This window comes from Molossus molossus, unplaced genomic scaffold, assembly GCF_014108415.1.
Source record: "Molossus molossus isolate mMolMol1 unplaced genomic scaffold, mMolMol1.p scaffold_m16_p_21, whole genome shotgun sequence".
In the NCBI taxonomy this organism is placed as follows: Eukaryota; Metazoa; Chordata; class Mammalia; order Chiroptera; family Molossidae; genus Molossus; species Molossus molossus.
Window position 1 is genome coordinate 24,838,945 of NW_023425357.1, and position 21,605 is coordinate 24,860,549.

Sequence of the window (21,605 nt, forward strand, 5' to 3'; positions counted from 1 at the left end):
CATGCGCCTCAGAGGCCGCGGGCGGCGGGGGCCGGGCGAGTGGGTCAGCTGTGGAGGGCGTCGGAGCGTACTCTACTAGGAGCTGCCCAGGCTCTGGCGCCCAGGCCAGGCGGCCTTGGGGTGGGGAGCCTCCCCTGGTGAACTCCACTTCAGTTCCCCTGGAGTGATCGCGAGTTGGGTGAGTCTCGGGAGTCCGGAGGCTTCAGAGGAGCGCGCTTTTCCTGACTGCGGCGTCCCGGGAGGCCTCGGGACACCCCCCTGTCCCTTCTCGCGTCTCCTGCTCTCGTGCGCCCCTCTGTGCCGCGTTCTGTCGGGACTCTGTGTCGTCCTTGGAGGCCGGGACCTGGAAGGCCCGGTCCTCGGGGCGGCCGTTGTCTCCGCGCCGGGGATCGTGTCAGGGTGGCCCCAGGTGCCTCCTGAGCTGCCCGCCCTCGTGCCTTTGCCGATGACCTGCCAGCAGTCGAGGACGGGCGCTGGCCTAGACCTGTCACTCTTCTGCAGCCTGCTCGCCGCTCCCGAGCCGTGTTTCTTTGGGCTGGCTTCTCCGCTCCCTACGCCCCTGCTGTCTCACCTGTAAAATGGGTGTAAACCCATCGCATCGACTGAGAAGGGAGAAACCCTTAGCGTAGTGTTTGACACGGCGGGAGCTCAATACACTGTCTGCTTATTGTTATCATGTAGTTTAGAGTTTGCACGGAGGAGAGAGGAGCCTGTTAGAGCGCATCTCAGCCGCAGTGGAAGTTGCCATCAGTCCGTCGCAAGATCCCGTAAGATCCCCATCCGTAGACTTTTTAAGGAATGTACCCCTTTTATTCGGTTTCAAGATGACCGTGCCTGTGATTTCACAGTAGGTGGTGCTGCAGTAAATTCGAGTTCTGGAATTCGAATTTAAATGCATAAAAGAAGTTTGCGCTGGCCAAGGAATTTTGTTGTGACCCCCTTTGAATCTCCTTTCCTATACATACAGGCTTCTGTACTTGTTTAGTTGATTTAAAATGAGCCTCATGTCTGTCCTTCTTAAAAAACAAACGGACTATGTTGAGGTCTGAACCACTTTTCGAATCTTTGATAATCCTAAAGTCAACAACATTCAGCAAACATTTATTGGGAATAAGACTATTCCCTCATTAGCCTGTGCGCTCTTTGAGGTGTATGGACTAATCCCCCCGCCCCCCAACCTCGGAAATTCATGTGATTTGTCAGAGTGCTAAGCACCTAGTCAGTGCTGATGTGTTGAGGGAAAGCTACAACTTGGCCCATTCCTTAAGAAACTATGTGATGGAAGTTAGAGTCCTACACATATACAGTCCTTCTCCCTCTGCAGCCCAGGGGTCGCTGTCATTAGCAGTGGAGCATGGTCTGTACTTTGGGTACACCAGTCACTTAATAGCATGTGTTCAGATCTGGTCACTTTGCAGCTGTGATTAAGTAGAAGTGGGTAGGGTAGATAGTCCCCTTATCCACTATGTCTGCTACCTCTGCTGAATATGGTGCACAGTTTAAAATAGTTGGAGAAGTACTAATTTAACTAATTCCAGTACTTTATGAGATGTAGGCTTTACAAAATGTGTTTCAGAAAGCTTTAAATATTAATGTACAGGTTTTTCTGGAGAACAGATTTGTCAGAGACTTCCCTGGCCTTGTTTTCTGCTTGTTTTAAAATGACATTAGAAATTGCAACTGTAGTGTAAATTTCTGGTGCAGCCACACAATAGCAAAATCTTTCCAGAGAAAATAAAAGTGGCATTAAAATATGGGTTTTCCCCCTTTTAATTACAGATTTGCTGAAATGTGTTATTGGAAGGCTTACTCCCTTTTCTTTACTAGAGTTAATGTATTGCTTACTCTTGGTTTATTTATTTTCTGAAATTGTGCCACCTGGTGGTTGAAGTCGGCTGTCTATGGTAGAATACTCATTAGGAGTATTTTACCTCGAAGTCTTGGTAGGTAAAGGAGTGAATTTAATATGACTAATTTTTATATTGTCAGTGAGAAGTACCCTACTGCTTCTACCCTTCCAGCCTACCCCCAAGGAAAAGTTAATTTTCTTTTTATGGGCCTACTAACCAGTTATCAAAACATCAGATTGTCACAGCTGAACATTTTTAAGAGTTTCAGTTAACTGTTTTGGTGGCAGTGTGTGCATACTTGAGAAAGTGGGTGGAGTTGGCATGGGGAGGGAAGTGTTGTAGTTATGATGTTAACCTTTCTGATGTTTTTCTAAATGCCAGTGGGACCGAAGTTTTGTTTTTTAACTGACTAGTAATAAACTTTATCCCTCTCTTTCTCACTGCAAGCAACCATGCATGAAGGCTTATCATGAATGAATATTCCCTTCCCCTTTGTTTTAGTGGTGCAGCTGATGTTCATAAATACCTTGGCGCTACCCTTTTGAAATTCATTTGAGTGTGAATTTTGTTTTTGGAAATGGCTTAAAGTCATTTAATTGTGAATTTAAATTTGAGAAGAAGCTTGGGAATGCAATGCTAGAATATACCCTGTGACATCCTTAATTGATTGTAGCCAGTTTCTTTTGGGCACATTTGGACAGATAACCAAGAGCTTCACATAGCGGCCTGTTTCATTGTTGGACAGCTCCATGAAGATGACATCTGCCTCTGTAACTACCACCCTTTGGTTTCCAATCCTGTTCTCAGAAACACTTCAGAGTACATTTTTAACCCTTTCTATTATGTGACCGAGCATTTCAGATATACAAACAATACTTTATATACGTCACACTGTTTCAGAGACTCTTTTTTTTTTTTAAAAAAAAGTTTTTATTACTTCTTTTTAGAGAGAGAGGAAGAGAGAGAGAGATAGAAACATCAGTGTGAGAGACATAGACCAGCTGCCTCCTGCATGCCCCTTACCAGGGATGGAGCCCGCAACCCTAGCATGTGCCCTGATGTGAATCAAACCAGGACCTCTCAAGTCCATGGGACAACGCTCAATCCTCTGAGCCATACCAGCTGGGCGTGTTTCAGAGACTCTTGCATATGCTATTTTAAACCTCATTACAACACAGAGCTATAGGTTAAGAGTTAATTCCATTTTAAAAAAGAAGAGACTTAGGTCTCAGATCAAGTAAATGAAGTGATATAACTTGTGAATCTCTGAGTCCACAATATTTGCCTTCAAACCATCTTCTCCCTTCAAATCCATTGTTTGTCCTGCTTAACCAAGTTGAACAACTTTTATCTGTCTCCTCTGTTGGGGGCTCCCCTAAGTTGATAAATATTACCAATTTCATTAATGATTTCCTATTTAAATCTAGTGTCAGAGCCATCACCATTCTGAGCACTCTCCCCAGGAACATTCAGATTGTAAATATTCTGGACATGGCCGGGACTACTTTTTTTCTTGATGTAGACAGACCCTCCATTTCTATGATACAGGATAGTATTACATTGACTTCTTTGGAAACTAGGCCTTGAATTAGTATCTGTTAAACTTGTAACCAAGTCAGAGGCTCTTTGGGAAATAGTAGCTTTTTTCTATCTGAATTTATTTCATTCGCAAACTATTGGGAATGTGGGAAAAACAACTGTCTTGGTGGGAGATTACCTTGGGTAGTGACTGCCACTTACTGTGTGACTGGGGCTTAGTTTTGCCATGAAAATGTGGGTAGTGTATATTTTGACTTACATAAGGCAATTTCTTGTGATTCAACTGAATTTTAAAAGGTACTTACTTCCTATAGTTATTGGAAGGATTATTAGACATAGTAAGTGTTTAACAAATTATTTTGCATACTAAAATGTAGATATGTTTTTATGGCTTTGAAGAAAATTAAAAAATAACAATTGGGATATATATTTAGGTTTTCTTTAGTTTATAAAAATTACTTTGAGTTGTAATAGTGTTATTAGAATAGGCTTAAACTTTTTTTTTTTTTTTTTTATTACTGATTTTAGAGAGAGAGAGGAATAGAGAGGGAGAGAGAGAAACATTGATCGGCTGCTTCCCACATGTGCCCCATGGGAGATGGAACCCAAAATCCAGGTATGAGCCTTGACTAGGAATCGAACCCTTGACTTTTAGGTGTACAGAATGATGCTCCAGCCAACTGAGCCACACCATCCAGGGCTAGAATAGGCTTTTAAAGATGACTAGTGGAAGGTATCAGCACTCATTTAAGTGTGTTCTAAGAACAATGCCATTGTTTATAGTTATATATGTATATCATATATATATGTATGTGTATGTGTATATATATATGATACATATATATGATATGCATATATGCTTATATACAACATGTATGCATGTTTTTATCTCTGTAGCCAAGTATCTTCTCAGGTGTTTTCTTTGTCAATTAAAGAATTCATTTCAGCCTGGCCAGTGTGGCTCAGTAGATTGAACGTTGTCCCACGGACTGAGAGGTCCGGGTTTGATTCCCAGTTAGGGCACATGCCCTCGTTGCGGTTCTGGGTTCGATCCCCAGTGGTGGGTGTGCAAGGGCAGCTGATTGATGTACCTCTCTCACATCGATGTTTCTATCTTTCACTCTCTCTAAAGAATCAATAAAAACCTATTTGAAAGAAGTCATTTCAGTAAATCAAAAGCTTGTTTCTGAACTATAAAAGCACAAATTTGAGGGCTGGTTGATATAAATATGCAAAAATATTTTGTCACATTTATTTACAAAATAAAACATTAAAGACATTTGCTAGGTGACTAAACCAGTATACATCTTCCTTCAGAAAAAATAAGTGAGGCAGAATCCAGATAACTGATACTATACATAAATGTAGGTGCATAGTATTGGTACAGTAGCAGATGACTTAAATTGCTGTACTATATGAGACCTCTTTTTTCTGAGGCAAAACATTTATATAATTAAAAAGACTGTAGTTAGTGACAGGCAAAAAAAAACAACCCAAAAACTTGAACTGGGCTGCATTTCCAGTTTCCATTTAAATACAAAGCTGGGTGAAACAGCCCGATTTTCAGTCTTAGGCTGTGATATATTCTGTGTGTGTGTGTGTGTGTGTGAGTTATTCAATGAAATAATGATCTGGTATTTTTGTAAGTTGAAATCATAAATAGTAGGTATATTATAATTCTTTGGAATTATTTGTTTAGATATTTTTAAGGATTTTATTTGTTGGGAGTAGAAGGTAGATAGGCAGTTTGATTTTCTTGGAACTTCTTTTTAACAGCTTTAAAGTATAATGTACATATTATAAGTTCACCCATTAAAAGTGAATTCAGCCCTGGCCGGTTTGGCTCAGCGGTTAGAGCGTCAGCCTGCGGTCCACAGAGACCCGGGTTTGGTTCCCGCTAAGAGCATGTACCTTGGCTGCAGTTTGTCCCCGGCCCTGGTTGGGTCGTGCGGGTGGCGGCCACTCGATGTGTCCCTTTCACATCGATGTTTCTCTCTCTTTCTCTCTCTCCTTCCCGCTCTATCGGAGTAAAAAATGGAAAAATGTCCTCGGGTGAGGATTAAAAAAAAAAAGTGAATTCAGTGATTTTAGTAAAATTATACAATTGTGCAGCCATTATTCCAATCCTGTTTTAGAACATTTTCATCACCGAAAAAGATTCCTTGATGTCCATTTGCAAATTAAGTCCCTACACTCACCTTCAGGCCTAGGCAACCAGTGATCAGCTTTTGTCTACAAATTCGCCTTTTCTAGACATTGCATATAAATGGAATCATACAGTGTAGTGTTTTGAATCTGGCTTCTTTCATTTAGCTCAGTGCTTTTGAGGTTCATCCATGTTGGCACATGTAGCGATTAATTTAATTGAGAAATAGTATTCCATTGTGTAAATATACATTTGTTTATCCAGTTACTTGGTTATTGGACATTTGGATTGTTTCCAGTCTTGGCTATTATGAAAACTGCCATGAGCATCCACATATATATCTTTGTGTGGATATACAGGGTGGGGCAAAAGAAGGTTTACAGTTGTTCGTATGTAAAATAATACAATAATTAATAAATAATGCAAGAATAAACTGTATCATGTACTCACAACTTTAAATCTACTTTTGCCTCACCCTGTATGTTTTCATTTGTCTTGAGTAGATTCTTAGGAGTGCAGTTTCCAGGTCATATGGTAAGTTTGCATTTAACTTCTTGAGAAACTGCCAGTTGTCTTCCAAATTGTCTACTGCTTGACATTCCCCATAGCGATGTATGAGGTCCATGTTCTCCACATTCTAACCAATACTTGATATTGTCTGACTTTCTGATTGTACATATTTCTGGTGTATCTGGTGTAGTGGCATCATGGTGGTTTTAGTTTGCATTTCCCTTATGACTAATGGTGTTCAGCATTTTTCATGTGCTTAATCACTCAGTCCTGTATCATCATCAGTGAAATATCTATTCAAATCTTTTGTCCATTTTTTGGGGTCCATTTTAAACATTGGATTGTTTGTAAGCATTCTTTATATTATTCTAGATACAAGTCCTTTATCATATATGATTTGCAAATCTTTTCTCCTACTCTGTGGTTTGTAGTAGATTTTTTTTTAGAGTAGTTTTAGGTTTGCATCCAAATTGAGCATAAACCCTCTGCCCCTACACACTCACAACTTCCCTCATTATCAACATCCCCCACCAGAGGTATGTTTATTACAATTGATGAACCTACATTTACATGTCACCAAATTGTGGCCTGTCTTTTCATTTTCTTAATGGTGTTTTTTTTAATTGGGAAAGTTTTTAATTTTGATGAGTTTTTACCAGTTTTTTTCTTTTATAGATTGTGCTTTTTTTATTCATCTAATCTAAGGTCATAATTTTCTCCTATTTTTTTTACTTAGAACTTTTAAAAGATTAAAGCAATTAATTCATCCTTTCTTTTTGTAATATTTTCTGAATTCAAAAGAGTAGGTTTAAAAAGACAATAGGTATGTAGTGCTACATAACTATAGCACATCTCTCAAAATAATGCTTTTCTTTTGATTTTGGCTACTAATTTTCTATGTGAATGAACCAATTAAACCAATTTCAGCTCCTTGTTTTCATTTTATTTATTTATTTATTTTTTTTTTTTTTTTTAAATCCTCATCCGAGGACATTTTTCCATTTTTTGTACAGACAGAGTGGGAGGGAGAAAGAGGAAGAGAGAGAGAGGGAAACATCGATGTGAAAGGGACACATCGAGTGGCTGCCACCCGCACAACCAACCAGGGCCGGGGACAAACTGCAACCGAGGTACATGCCCTTAGCGGGAACCGAACCCGGGCCTCTCTGGACCGCAGGCGGACACTCTAACCGCTGAGCCAAACCGGCCAGGGCTCCTTGTTTTCATTTTAATAATCACATTTTATAGGTATATCTGCTAAATTTGAAAAATTTATTTTCCATCTGCTTTTTGTTTCTTTTTATTGTTTAGTTAGATTTTCCTAGCCAGATGTTAGGAAGAAAGCAGTCTATATTAATTCACACTAATGTGAGATGACTAATTTTCCCTTTAACCCTCTCAGAGGAATACATATTTTTAAAGGATTAATAAGCCAGTTCTCTTAATTGGTAGAATTTTATCTGAACAAAATGAATTGTAATCCGTTTCAGGAGTATGGGGCTTATTAATATAGGCAAGCTGATTCTGCTTAATATCTTATTTTTAGTATTGGGTCTGTTGAGAAGTCCTGATTTTTTCTGAATCTGCATGTTCTCTAAACACTCCTGATAAATTACTGGATCTGTTAAATCACTGGATAAGGAACCTGAGGCTCAAGTTTAATAATTTGCCTACGGTCAATGTTCTTTTCTGATGAAGGTAACTGGGGGTTTTTACTGAAAATATAAAAATAGTTTTAGATCTCATTAACAAATACAGTCACACACATTCAAGATACTCTTGTATCCACAGGTTGCCCTGCTGTGCTCCATCACCTTCTCCTAAAGATGCATCCTGACTTATCTGCACACTTGCACACTGAAGAATGCAACGCCTTGATTAACTTACTTAAGGAGTGTCACAAAAATGTAAGAGTTCAGAAAATTGACCATAAAGTGAAAATGAAACTTAGGTACAACACACTGATGTAATTTAAATGTTATTTCCACTGATGAAAGGGAATGATAATGTCTTAGCTTAGTAAAGATTAGCAATTGATTCTTGTGATTTTTCAGAAATCATTTCCTTTTATGAGTAAAAATCAAGGATGAAAGTTTATTAGGGAACTTTTAAAATAATATGTATTAGTTAGAATCCATATATATATATATTTTATCCTCACCCGAGGACATTTTTTTATTTTTTATTCAGATAGAGTGGGAGGGAGAGAAACATCGATGTGAAAGGGACACATCGAGTGGCTGCCTCCTGCACGACGCCAACCAGGGCCAGGGACGAATTGCAACCGAGGTATGTGCCCTTGACCGGAATCAAACCTGTGACTCATTAGTCTGAGGGCTTATGCTCTAACTGCTGAGCCAAACCAGCCAGGGCAGAATCCATATTCTTACAATAAAATACTTTTCCTAATTACAAGGCACGAGAACAATTATGTTCAACTCTGACTCTTGTGATTATAATAGAATTAGTCTAAGATTTTCTGTTCCTTGATGTCTAACATTCTATGTTTAAAGGAAATTGAAACATTTTTATAATTAGATATTAATAAATTTAAATTATAATTGGCCAATTGGACAGGTTTACTTGTTAGTGGAATGGAAGTAAAATTCCATGGTTAAAACCAAAATAGGAAGAAAACCATTTTTGGAATGCATTAAATTGAGCTGATATTTTTACAGATGTCAGATATTTAGCTTTTTTTCATCTATCTGATACATGAGACAGTTATAAGGAGCATTTGTGTTATTCTTTAACTTTACATGATGCATTATTTTCCTCATGATATTCATAAATTGTAAATATACCAAATTATAGTAGTAGTAAGTATGATTTAAATGAGCAACATTTTAAAAATCAAAGTAAGGTAGTAAGTAAAATCCATGACCTGTGAAGTCAGATATTTTTACTGGTTCAAAGAATGTTATTGCTGATAATATACTTGAGGCAAGCTATTTTCACCATCCATTTAATTAAAGAATTGATATTGTAACCCTTCTTAACTATAGCCATTCTATATCTCATTTGGTTTTAAATTTTATTTCCCTGATGGCCGATGATTTTTGGTATCTTTTCATGTGCTTGTTGGCCATTCATATAAAGTCTTTTGCCAGTATTTAAAAATTGAGTTGTTTATCTTATTGAGTTGTCAGAATTATTTTTATCATTGGACATACAAGTCCTTTATCTGATATGTGTATTGTGAATATTTTCTCCCAGTCTGTGGCATCCTTTTTCTTTTTTTTCTTTTTTTGTTCAGATAGAGAGGGAGGAAGAGAGAGCGAGAAACATCGATGTGAAAGGGACACATCGAGTGGCTGCCTTCCGCACAAGCCCAACCAGGGCCGGGGACAAACTGCAACTGAAGTACGTGCCCTTAGCGGCAACTGAACCCGGTCTCTCTGGACCTCAGGCTGACGCTCCAACCGCTGAGCCAAACCGGCTAGGGCTGTGGCATCCTTTTTCATTGTCTTTTCTTTTTTTTAATATATATCTTTATTGCTGAAAGTATTACAGACGTCCCTTCTTTTTTTCCCCCATTGACATCCCCCTCCTCATTCCCCACCCACTTCACGGCATTGTTGTCTATGTCCATTGGTTATGCCTACATGCATATAAGTTCTTTGGTTTATCTTTTCCCACCCCACTTCCCTCTGAGGTTTGTCAGTCTGTTCCCTACGTCTATGACTCTGGATCTATGTTGTTTGTCAGTTTATTTTGTTTATTAGATTCCACATATAAGTGAGATCATGTGATACTTGTTTTTCTCTGACTGGCTTATTTCGCTTAGCATAATACTGTCCAGGTCCCTCCATGTCATCTCAAAGGGTAAGAGATCTTTCTTTCTTACAGCTGTATAGTATTCCATTGTGTATATGTACCACAGCTTTTTTATCCACTCATCCACTCAACTTGGGTTGTTTGCAGATCTTAGCAATTGTAAATAGTGCTGCTATGAACATAGGGGTGCATAAATTCTTTCTGGTTGGTGTTTCAGGCTTCTTAGGATATATTCCTAGTAGTGGGATCACTGGGTCAAATGGCAGTTCCATTTTTAATTTTTTCAGGAAATACCATTATTGTTTTCCATGATGACTGCACCAGTGTATACTAGATTACCCTTTTCTCCACATTTTTGCCAGCACTTTTGATGATTTGTTGATGGTAGCCATTCTGGCAGGTGTGAGATGATACCTTATAGTTGTTTTAATTTGCATCTCTCTGATGATTAGTGACATTGAACATTTTTTCATATGTCTCTTGGTTATTTGTATATCCTGTTTGGAGAAGTGTCCATTCAGGTCCTCTGCCCAGTTTTTAATTGGATTGTTTGTCTTTCTCTTGTTGAGTTGTATGAGTACTTTATATAGTGATATTAACCCCTTATCCGATGTATCATTGGCAAATATGTTCTTCCATGTAGTGGGCTCCCTTTTCATTTTTTTTTTTATCCTCACCCGAGGACATTTTTTCATTTTTCGTTCACATAGAATGGAAGGGAGAGAGAGGAAGAGAGAGAGAGAGAAACATCGACGTGAAAGGTACACATCGAGTGGCTGCCACCCACACGACCCAACCAGGGCCGGGGACAAACTGCAACTGAGATATGTGCCCTTTGCGGGAACCGAATCCGGGTCTCTCTGGACCACAGGCCGGCGCTCTAACCGCTGAGCCAAACCGGCCAGGGCTCCCTTTTCATTTTGTTCCTGGTTTCTGTTGCTATGCAGAAGCTTTTTAGTTTACTATAGTCCAATTTATTAATTTTTTTCCTTTGGTTCTCTTGCTCTAGGTGATGTATCAGTGAAAATTCTGCTATGTGTGATGTCTGAGATTTTGCTGCCTACATTTTCTTCTAGGATTTTTATGGTTTCATGAGTTATATTTAAGACTTTTATCCATTTTGAGTTTATTCTTGTGTATGGTGTAAGTTGATGGTCTATATTTTTTTTTGCATGTTCCTGTCCAATTTTCTCAGCATCATTTATTGAAGAGACTGTCTTGACTCCATTGTATGCTCTTACCTCCTTTGTCAAATATTAATTGAGCATAATGTCTTGGGTCAATTTGTGGGTTCTCTGTTCTGTTCGTTTGATCTATATGCCTATTCTTGTGCCAGTATCAGGCTGTTTTGATTACAATGGCTTTGTGATATAACCTAATATCCATTAATGTGATCCCACCAACTTTGTTCTTTTTCAAGATTGCTGTGGCTATTTGGGGTCTTTGTTGGTTTCATATAAAATTTTGGAGTATTCTAGATCTGTGAAATATGCCATTGGTATTTTTTTTTTTTTTTTTATCCTCACCCGAGGATATTTTTCCATTTTTTGTACAGATAGAGTGGGAGGGAGAGAGAGGAAGGGAGAGAGAGAGAGAAACATCGACATGAAGGGACACATCGAGTGGCTGCCACCCGCACGACCAACCAGGGCCGGGGACAAACTGCAACCAAAGTACGTACCCTTAACGGGAACCGAACCCGGGTCTCTCCGGACCGCAGGCCGATGCTCTAACTGCTGAGCCAAACTGGCCAGGGCGTCATTGGTATTTTAATAGGGATTGCATTGCATCTATAGATTGCTTTGGGTAGTGTGAACATTTTAATGATGTTGATTCTTTTAATCCGTAAACATAGTATATGCTTCCATTTGTTTATATCTTCCTTTACTTTTTATTTTTTCAATGTCCTGTAGTTTTCAGAGAACAGGTCTTTTACCTCCTTGGTTAAGTTTATTCCTAGGTATCTTAATTTTTTTGTTGCAATGGTAAATAGGATTTTTTCTTTTTTTTTTTAGTTTCCCTTTCTGAGTGTTCATTATTGGTGTATAAAAATGCCATCGACTTCTGGATGTTAATTTAGTATCCTTCTATTTTGCTGAATTCCTTTATTAAATTTAGTAGTTGTTTGGTGGAGTCTTTAGGGTTTTCTATGTACAATATCATGTCATGTGCGAATAATGACAGTTTTTCTTTCTCCTTTCCAGTTCGGATGCCTTTTATATTTTCTTCTTGTCTGATCGCTGTGGCTAAGACTCCCACTACTATGTTGAATAAGAATTGTGAAAGTAGACATCTCTGTCTTGTCCCTGTACTAAGGGAAATGCTTTTAGTTTTTGCCCATTGAGTATGATGTTGACAGATTTGTCATATATGGCCTTTATTGTGTTGAGGTATGATCCTTTTATTCCCACTTTGTTGAGAGTTTTTATCAAAAATAGGTGCTGGATTTTGTCAAGTGCTTTTTCAGCATCTATTGATAGGATCATATGATTTTTATCTTTCATTTTGTTTATATGGCATATCACATTTATTGATTTGCAAATATTGTACCAGCCTTGCATATCTAGGATAAATCCCACGTGGTAGTGGTGAATAATTTTTGTTATAATATATTGCTGGATCTGCTTTGCTATTATTTTGTTAAGGATTTTGGCATCTATGTTTATCAGGGATATTGGCCTGTAGTTTTCTTTTTTTGTAGGGTCTTTATCTGGTTTTGGAATTAGGATTATGTTGGCCTTACAAAAAGAGCTTGGGAGTCTTTCTTCCTCTTGAATTTTTTGGAATAGTTTGAGGGGAATAGGTATTAGTTCTTCTTTGAATGTTTGGTAAAACTCTCCTGTGAAGCTGTTCGTTCTAGGGCTTTTGTTTGCTGGGAGTTTATTGGTTATTGCTTCAATATCTGTAGTTGTTATTGATCTGTTCAGGTTTTCTGACTTTTCCTAGTTGAGTTTTGGAAGATTGTATGATTCTAGAAATTTGTCCATTTTGCTTACGTTGTCCAATTTGTTGACATATACTTGTTCTTTTCTTACAATCCTTTGTATTTCTGTGGTGTCAGTTAATTCACCTCTTTTATTTCTGATTTTGTTTTTTGGGTCCTCTTTGTTTTCTTGGTGAGTCTGGCTACAGGTTGATCAATCTTGTTAATCTTTTCAAAGAACCAGCTCTTAGTTTTATTGATCTTTTGTATTTTTTATTTTTAGTCTCTGTGTCATTTATTTCCTCTCTGATCTTTATTATTTCTTTCCTTCTACTTTGGGTTTTTCTTTTTGTTTTCTTTCTAATTCTTTAAGTTGTAGGATTAGATAGTCTACTAGGAATTTTTCTTATTTCTCGAGGTAACTGGTTGTTTTTCATTTTCTTAAGGATATGTTTTGAAGAGCAATTTGTAAATTTGATGAAGCCTAATTTACCAGTTTTGTGTGTGTGTGTGTTTTATATTCTAAGAATCTTATGTATTTCCTGGTCACAAATATTTTCAATTTTTTCTTCTGGAAGTTTTATAGTTTTAGCTTTTACATTTAGGTCTGCAGTTCATTTCAAGTTTTAATTTTTGTGTATGGTGTGAGGTACGAGTCAAGGTTTCTTTCTTTCCCTATTGATACCAGTTATTCCAACATCATTTACTGAAGAGACTATTCTTTCCCCACTAAATAACCTTGGTACGTTTGTCAAAAATCAATTGACCATATGTGAGTGGGTCTATTTCTGGGCTCTCTGATCTGTTCCACTGATATATATTTATGTGTGTCCTTAACACCTGTTAATTCCAAAGTTACCTTACTGGTGCCAATTAGTACTCTGACTATTTTGTACTCTTCTCTGTCTTAAATCACTTTCTATACTGCATCTAGAGTAATCTCTCAAATATAAGTTTAATCATTGTTTCACTTCAATGGCTCTCTTTGTTTATAGAATAAAATCTTCATTTCTTACTTTGTGTTGTAAAGACTTGCATGAAACTGGCCCCTACTTATCTGTTGGGCTTCATCGCTGTCTAATACCTCTGTTCTCCCCCTCATTCCTATGTGCTTTTTTCTGCAGTTATCCTGGAGCGTCTTTCTCTCTCCTAAGCCTTTATACTTGCTTTTTCCTTTGCTTAACTTACAGCCTTTCTTACTATCTTCACTTCACATTTGTTAGACCATTTATCATCTTGTAGGTTTCATTTAGCTTAATTTGTAAGTTTATCTTCCTTTTCTTCTTTTCTGGCCTAGATTCTCTTGGGATAGTCACTCTGTACTCCAGTAACACCATACATAATACATTTCCTGCTTTATGGCAGTTGTTCTCATACTTTTTGATCTCAGAACTCGTTTACACTCTTAAGAATTATTGAGGACCACAAAGAACTTAGTTTATGTGGACTATATCTATAAATATTTAATGAATTTAGAAATTAAAAAGTAATTTATTTAAAAATGATAAACTCATATGTTAACATAGTTATTTTATTTTTCATAAAAAAACTCTTAGTTTCCAAAACAAACAAAAAAAGTGACATTGCTTTTGCATTTTTATAATTCTCTTTAAAGTCTGACTTATGGAATACAGCTGGATTCTCATAGTTGCCTCTACATTCAATCTGTGATGTTATACTTCATGTAGCCTCTAGAAAATTCCACTGTACCCTTGTTAGAGAATGAAAGTGAACAAAACAAATAAGATCTTTAATTATTAGGAAAATAGTTTTTTTTGTTTTTATCCTCACCCAAGGACATTTTTGCATTTATCTTCAGTTAGAGCAGAGGGAGAGAGGGAGGGAGGGAGAGAGGAAGGGGGGGGGGCAGAGAGAGAGAGAGAAACATTGGTGTGAGAGAGACACATCAACTGGCTGCCACTCACACAGCCCCAACTGGGGCCGGGGGCAAACTGCAACCGAGGCAAGTGCCCTCAGTGGGAACCGAACCCGGGTCTCTCTGGTCCTCAGGCCGATGCTCTAACCGCTGAGCCAAACCAGCCAGGGCAGGAAAATAGATTTTACCTTATACATCTCATGGAGCGGTCTTGGGAACTCCTGGATGTCCCTGGACTACACTTTGTGAACCATTGCTCTATAGCAATCACTTAATTATTTGTCTCCTCCCTTTGATTATGTGCTATGAGAGCAGGGCCTAGGTCCACCTTGCTCATTGCTGTGTCTTCCTAGTGCCTGGGACATTGTCTTCCAGCTATTGATTGATTGATGCACGTAGTCAATCAATTGCTTATCTACTTTGGTTCTCTAGAAATAGACATCAGACACTAGCAGCTTATGCTATGGTATACACAAGAGAATTGCAGTACATGGGTATGTCTTTTACCAATTCCACTGGGCATTTTGGGTTTTCACATGTCACAAGAGTATAGTTCTTAATTTGGGCTTAATGTTGAGGTAAAAGCAAAAATATAAATTAGTTTTTTTCTTGGATTTTTAATATGGGATGATAGGAATAAATGTAAGTTAAACTATGAAATATTTTCTTACATTCTAAAAGTCTAATGCTTTTTGTTATTTCTACCTGACCAGAAGGTGTGTGAAACTGCATTTGTCCCTGCTTATTTGTTTTTAAGGAAGTAGTTTAGGAAAAAATGCACAGGAAATACTCATTCTGAAGAGGTCATTAGGTAACCAGTAGGAGCTCTTAGTCTATCTTAAATGCTTGCCAGAAAATCTCTGACCATTTTCCAATGTGGACCAGAAGTTCTTTTAAATGGTAGTGAATCAGGGAAAAAGAAATGGCATGTATATAGCTTACTAATTATGTGTTGCCTGGTTTCCATGAAAGCCTTAATTAGACAGAAAAAGATGTGCTTATTATTACAACTACAAGTTCAGCATTTATGGCATCATTATGGGAGCTCACCATGTTCTCCAATCCACCCTTAAAAAATGTGACATGAAACATACTCGATATGGCCTTAATAAATTCAGGTTCTTGACTTCAGTCTTCATCTTACTCCGCTTTGGAGCATACTTTTTGCCATGATAATAGTGATAGGACTTGAAACCACTAGGAGACTTTTATTTTTGCTTTTCAAACAAAGCAGACTGAATTTCAGATATAGATTTCCTTATATTGTGAATTAGTAGCTTATTTATGTGGCCCATATAGGCCATCTTATAACAGTGTTATGTGTTTCTGATTTATTTTAATAACGTTTTGAATGGAGGCAAATGAGAAAATGGCTTTGGTTCCAAGCGTTTATTTAGTAGCTCTTCTGTGGGACAATGTTTGCTAGTGAAGGGAGTTCCTTGTGTTAATATGGCCACATGGCTCTTTGACATTACTCCCTGTAATGCAGAATGGATTACGCTGTGATTTTAACATGTCCTTAAAGAAAGAGGTATTAGGAAATAAAATTGTTTACACTCTGTCACTGTGAGGTTTTGGAAGTTAAATAGGCTTCCCATTTATCAAGGAAAAGTCTTTTTACAAAAATTTCTACCTATAGAGCATTTATTTATTCTTCTTTTTTAGGAAGGCCAGGATAAGCCTGTTTATTTGTATGTTTTATACTTTTGATTTAACTATTTGCTTATTAACAAGGTGACATATTTAACCCATGCTATAAGAATAAGTATTTAAGTTCTATGTGCCAGAGACCTTAGCATATTATGGGATGAAATATTATATCTCTTTTCTTCCTTTTAGCACAGCATTCTGAAATTTTTTGGTCATTGCAATGATCTTGATCGGGAGATGAGAAAATGCTTGAAGAATGAGGTAAGAAAAGTGTTAAAGGATGGAAATGGTTAACAATCGAACAGAACTTTTTAAATACAATATTATATATCATTACATCCCCTCCCCCCCCAATTTTAGTATAAGAGAGAAAAATTGACTTTATATGTATGTACCCCCACCCTAAAACCTGGGGGAGAAATGAAAGCCTCTTCTGGGGACAATTTTAGATTATCACTGTTGTTTAGCAAGCGTATAAATGAAGACAACTTCCTCTTTATAATCACTGTAATTCCTCTGGATGAATTCTAAAGTTTGGGAAATTGACTTTATACAGTACATGATTATCTAACCACTATGCTGTATACCTGAAACTAATACAAAGTAATATTGAATGTAAACTATAATTGAAAAATAAAATAAAATCTAAAAAAAAAAAAGATACAATGGGAAAAGAGGATTCTCTTCATAGGAATTTGATCTATAATTGTTTTTGTTCAATTAAAAAAGTTTAAGAAATTGAATCTTTTTTCAGCAAAAAAGACATGTCAATCAGCTATTAGCTACAGCAGGTAACACTTCATTTCCTTCTATATCATGGTGAGGCTGGACTTAGACTCTTTACAGCTTTAAAATTTCAAATTTATTTATAGTTAGGGTATGTATAAGCCATAGGGATCTAGTTTGACTTATTTGGAAAGATTCATTTCCTGAACCCAATTTTAGGCTAAGACTTGGACTAGTGCAGATAGCCAAAATACCTAATTCATTGTCTCTCTAAAAATCAATGAAAAAAGTATCTTCAGTTGAGAGAAAGTGAAACATCGATGTGAGAGAGACACATTGATTGGTTGCCTCCCCCACGCACCCCAACAGGGCTAGGGCTTGAACCTGTATCCTTTACTGGGAATCAAACCCATGACCCTTCCCTGTGTGGGCTGATGCTCTAACCACCATCCAGGGCTTTTTGTTGTTAGGTAGTTTTCTTTGTGTGAACAAATATGTACATGTATAAATATTTTAAACTGATTTTTGAAAAGACTTTTTCCTTATATGCAAAGGCTCCTTTAGATGGAAACTAAACTTAGGGCTATGTTCCTTTTTTAATAAGATTATGGAAGAATAAAGCTCACACTATTTTATTTGGTATAGCCGTTTGTTTGTCACATGCTTTCAGTTGTGTAGCGTAGCTTTTCCCCTAAGTTTAGATTTTTTTCTTCTTACAGTTTAATGATTTTGCCATTGGTTTGGTAATTAGATCATATGTAATTTTTTTCTAAGGTAGTCCTGAGCTGTTAGTGACTATTTGGTAGAATGTTGTAGATACTCTTATAGTCTAAGTTTGTTTTCATATAATTTCAGATTGTCTCCTTGATTTATTTTCTAAGTCCTCTGTGTGGTTTTTATGTTGCTTTATTACCTGATTTATAGACATTTTTTTGTTCTTTTCATCCTTCAATCCTCTGAACCTGTGCTCATTTATTTCCTCTCTGCTTTTAATGCTTTCTAGTTTACCATTTATTGCTTCTAGTGGTCTCTTCCTACCATTTCCTTACTGTGTCATTTGAGTATTTCATTCCTTGAAGCTTTTAACTAGAAAAAGAGTCTGGCCAGTTCTATCGAGACTCTCTTTGCTGGTGTGTGTTGCTTTTGTTCATTTATTGAAATAATCACTAATATTACTTTTGTAGCATCCTCTTTTGTCCATTTTACTTGTGTTTTGTTTGAATTTTGGTTAATTGACCTTCCATTCTGTCTGTGTTGTTCAGTGGAGTTTTGTGAATAACACTATATTCATCCTTTTTTTCTTTTTTTTATTCAATGGCCATTTTGACTCATTTTGGAGATAATATTAACATATTTTAATAATTTGCTCTGTGACTTATTTTATCTGCCTTCTACAAAGTATTATCTTTAGAAGACTTACTTGTAAGACCCTCCTCCCAGCCTAATTGCTAGAGGCAACATGTGATTAAAGATAGATATGAAATATTTTTCTCAGAGCAGGTATTTATCTACCCATGTTTTGTAGTAGTGGCTTTTCTCCCCTAAAATTTTTTTTTTTTTATCCTCACCCGAGGACATTTTTTCTTTTTTTCTCTACTCTACTTCAGATAGAGTAGGAGGGAGACAGAGAGAGAAAAACATCGATGTGAAAGGTACACATCGAGTGACTGCAACTGAGATACGCGCCCTTAGCGGGAAAGGAACCCGGGTCTCTCTGGACCACAGGCCGACACTCTAACCACTGAGCCAAACCGGCCAGGGCTCCCCTAAATTTTTTAAAGCAATGAAATAGAATGGTTTTTCAAATATTTTTCCCTCTTCCTCATCGAAGGGCCACCTCAAATTATAGATGAAACACCAGGTCCCTTTAACCAAAACCATTTCTTTTATCTGTCCTACATTAATTTTCCTCTTAAGATTGTTAAGGGAAAAGTTAGAACCCTTCAATTAAAACTTTAGACTTAGAACCTTTTATTTTATGTATTTACCTATTTATTTATTTTAATTATTTTTCTTTATTGATTTTTAGAGAGAGGAAGGGAGAGGGAGAGAGAGAGAGAAACATCAATGAGAGAGAACGTCGATTGGCCACCTCCAGCCTGCCCCCCACTGGGGATCAGGCCCACAACCTGGGCATGTGTCCTGACCAAGAATTGAACTGGCAATCTCTTGGTGCATGAATTGATGTTCAACCACTGAGCCACACCGGCCAGGTAGACTTAGAACCTTTTAAAAGGTTATCTAGCCCAACTCCTTATATTTGAGGTTACTGGACCAGAGGTGAAATAACTCAACATCAGGAATCTCCACACCGTTGTCTCAGGAGTTGAGAGAGGTGATCCAGTCAAGTCCTTAGTTAGCTCTCTATCACTAATCTTTTTTTTTCTGTGGCTTCTTTCTTTATCTTTGTCTCCTAAAATATTTTGATGTCCAACTGGTCACATATACTTAGTTTTTTCAACTTGGATTTATTTTTAATCCCCTCCCGCCACTTAGGTACTCTTCATTCACCTTTAAAATATGTTTCTATTGGCATATATATTCTAAGCCTATAAATATGTACATATAAGAACACTTATATTCAAATTTCTCTGCTTTGTGATTTTTCTAAGTGCCAGGTTCTGTATTTCCTGTTATTTATAACCTACTAACCACATCAGAATACTAGGTTGAAAAATCTCTAAGATGAAAACTGCATTTAGAGCTAACTGATTACATAAACATGGGATTTGGGGAGAATCTGAGGCAGTAACTATTTATGATGAAAAAAACCATGGAAAGTTCAGCTGACTGTAAGTTTCTATATGAACCCATGGTTGCTAAGAGCCAGCTTCTCTTTTGATAGTATTTATAGAAATGTAATGTGTTCAGGTCGTAAGAACTAGGAGGCCCATTATAGTCCACATCTATCAGACTACTTGTGGAGCACTATATTTGATTCTGGTTGTGATATTTTTTTATAAAGAGTATTGATATTAAAGTACTTTATAAAAGGTGCTGTATAGATATTACAAGGCAGAAATAATGTTCTGTGAACAGTTGTACAAATCAGTGACATTCAGCCTGAAAAAGAGATTGTGAGTGGATTATCTATAATTAGATATTTGAAAGACTATAACAGGCAAGAAAAAAAATAGAGGGTAGTAGGAGAATTTACTGGGAAACACGTACTGGTTCAACATAAAAACTTTGGAAGAGTTACAGGAACAATAATTAAATAGATAGTGAGCTCCTTATAACTGGAAGATGGATAATTGGATAGATTGTGAGCTCCTGGAGAATAAGAACAAAATTCATTCATCTTAAATATTTACTGAATTTATATTTTGGGAGGAAATTAATTCAGTAAAGACTTGAGTATCTGTTAGGATGTAGAAACTGTACTACATTGAATGAAATTGTACTAGATAACCTCTAAGGCAGCTGTTCTCAACCTGTGGGTCGCAACCCCTTTGGGGGTCGGATGACCCTTTCACAGGGGTCGCCTAAGACCATTGGAAAACACACATTACCGATGGCGATTCATAACAGTAGCAAATTTACAGTTTTGAATTAGCAACGAAAATAATTTTATGGTCGGGGTCACCACAACATGAGGAGTGTATTAAAGGGTCACGGCTGCGGTTGAGAATCACTGCTCTAAGGTCACTGTTTCCAATTTCAGATTTGGGGAAATAAAAGACAAGAGATTTGTCAGCAAAATAATATTATTTTTATTTTTCAGATATTTAAAAATATTTAACTTAATTGATATAAAAGGTGATGTAATCTGCTCTTTTCTTCCCCTTCCTTTTATTTTCCAGTACATGGAAAAGAGGACCAAGAGCAGGGAGCACGGCAATGCGATGCGAAAGAGACTTCATACTCCTCCAGCGGAATCTGAATCATAAATTGTATTTTCACTGGATGCCTTGGCTGAGAGAAGACCTCAAGACTCTTGTTTGATAACTGAAAGAATCCTGTCTCCTTTGGTCTCCAGAACTTTTGAATAGCCAGTGACCCGTGAGAAATCGAGCCACAGAGAAATACGGAAACCCTGGATTCAGAATATTTGTTAGGCAGAACCTTTAGGACTCTGATTCCTTTACCAACGCACCTGACTTTTAATATGTTTCTTTCCTTTGCCTACAACCGGTTAACGTTTGAGTAACCTGTCTCCCTCAATAAAATAATTGACTTTAATAATATTTTCTCTGTTCTCTTAGACTCTCCTGGAATTAGGGCAAAATGGTCCCATTAGATTTCCCTTTTTGACAACGTGGCAGTTCTGGAGCTTAAACATTGAAGATATAAGCTGAGACAAAAAGAATGTGAGGAAATTCCCAGTTGTGTTAACTATATGATAATGTTCCAACTTTATTGTTTTTAAAGAGTTGTTTGCTAAAAGATTAAGTGCTCACCATTGATAAAATTACTTCTAGTTAGTTTTTAAAGTCTTGGTGGACTTTGGTTCTTGTTTGGTTGGATGTGCCCACCCTGGGTGCCAGTTAACTCCTGGGCATAAACCTTAGGCCAACATGCCTCCTCTTGCTGGGCACAGGGCTCTTCTTCCCGTACTTATTTTTAGCAGCATTCTTTGTGCCTCGTGTTTCTGAGACCCGTGAGAAT

At 37.3% G+C, this 21,605-nt stretch overlaps 1 protein-coding gene across 3 annotated transcripts; it reads left to right on the forward strand.

Moving 5' to 3' along the window:
* Window positions 1-29: 29 nt before the first annotated feature.
* Window positions 30-21,171, forward strand: CMC2 (C-X9-C motif containing 2). 3 transcript variants are annotated; one of them, XM_036275250.1, is made up of 5 exons: window positions 30-178; window positions 1,990-2,039; window positions 7,837-7,952; window positions 16,461-16,532; window positions 20,801-21,171. In XM_036275250.1, the coding sequence occupies exons 3-5, from the start codon at window positions 7,872-7,874 to the stop codon at window positions 20,885-20,887; spliced, it is 240 nt and encodes a 79-aa protein (XP_036131143.1). In that variant the 5' UTR covers window positions 30-178; window positions 1,990-2,039; window positions 7,837-7,871; the 3' UTR covers window positions 20,888-21,171. The 3 variants fall into 3 exon arrangements, with proteins under 3 accessions (XP_036131143.1, XP_036131142.1, XP_036131141.1); XM_036275249.1 differs by lacking the exon at window positions 1,990-2,039; XM_036275248.1 differs by lacking the exons at window positions 30-178; window positions 1,990-2,039 and adding an exon at window positions 7,598-7,743.
* The last annotated feature ends 434 nt before the right edge of the window (window positions 21,172-21,605 follow it).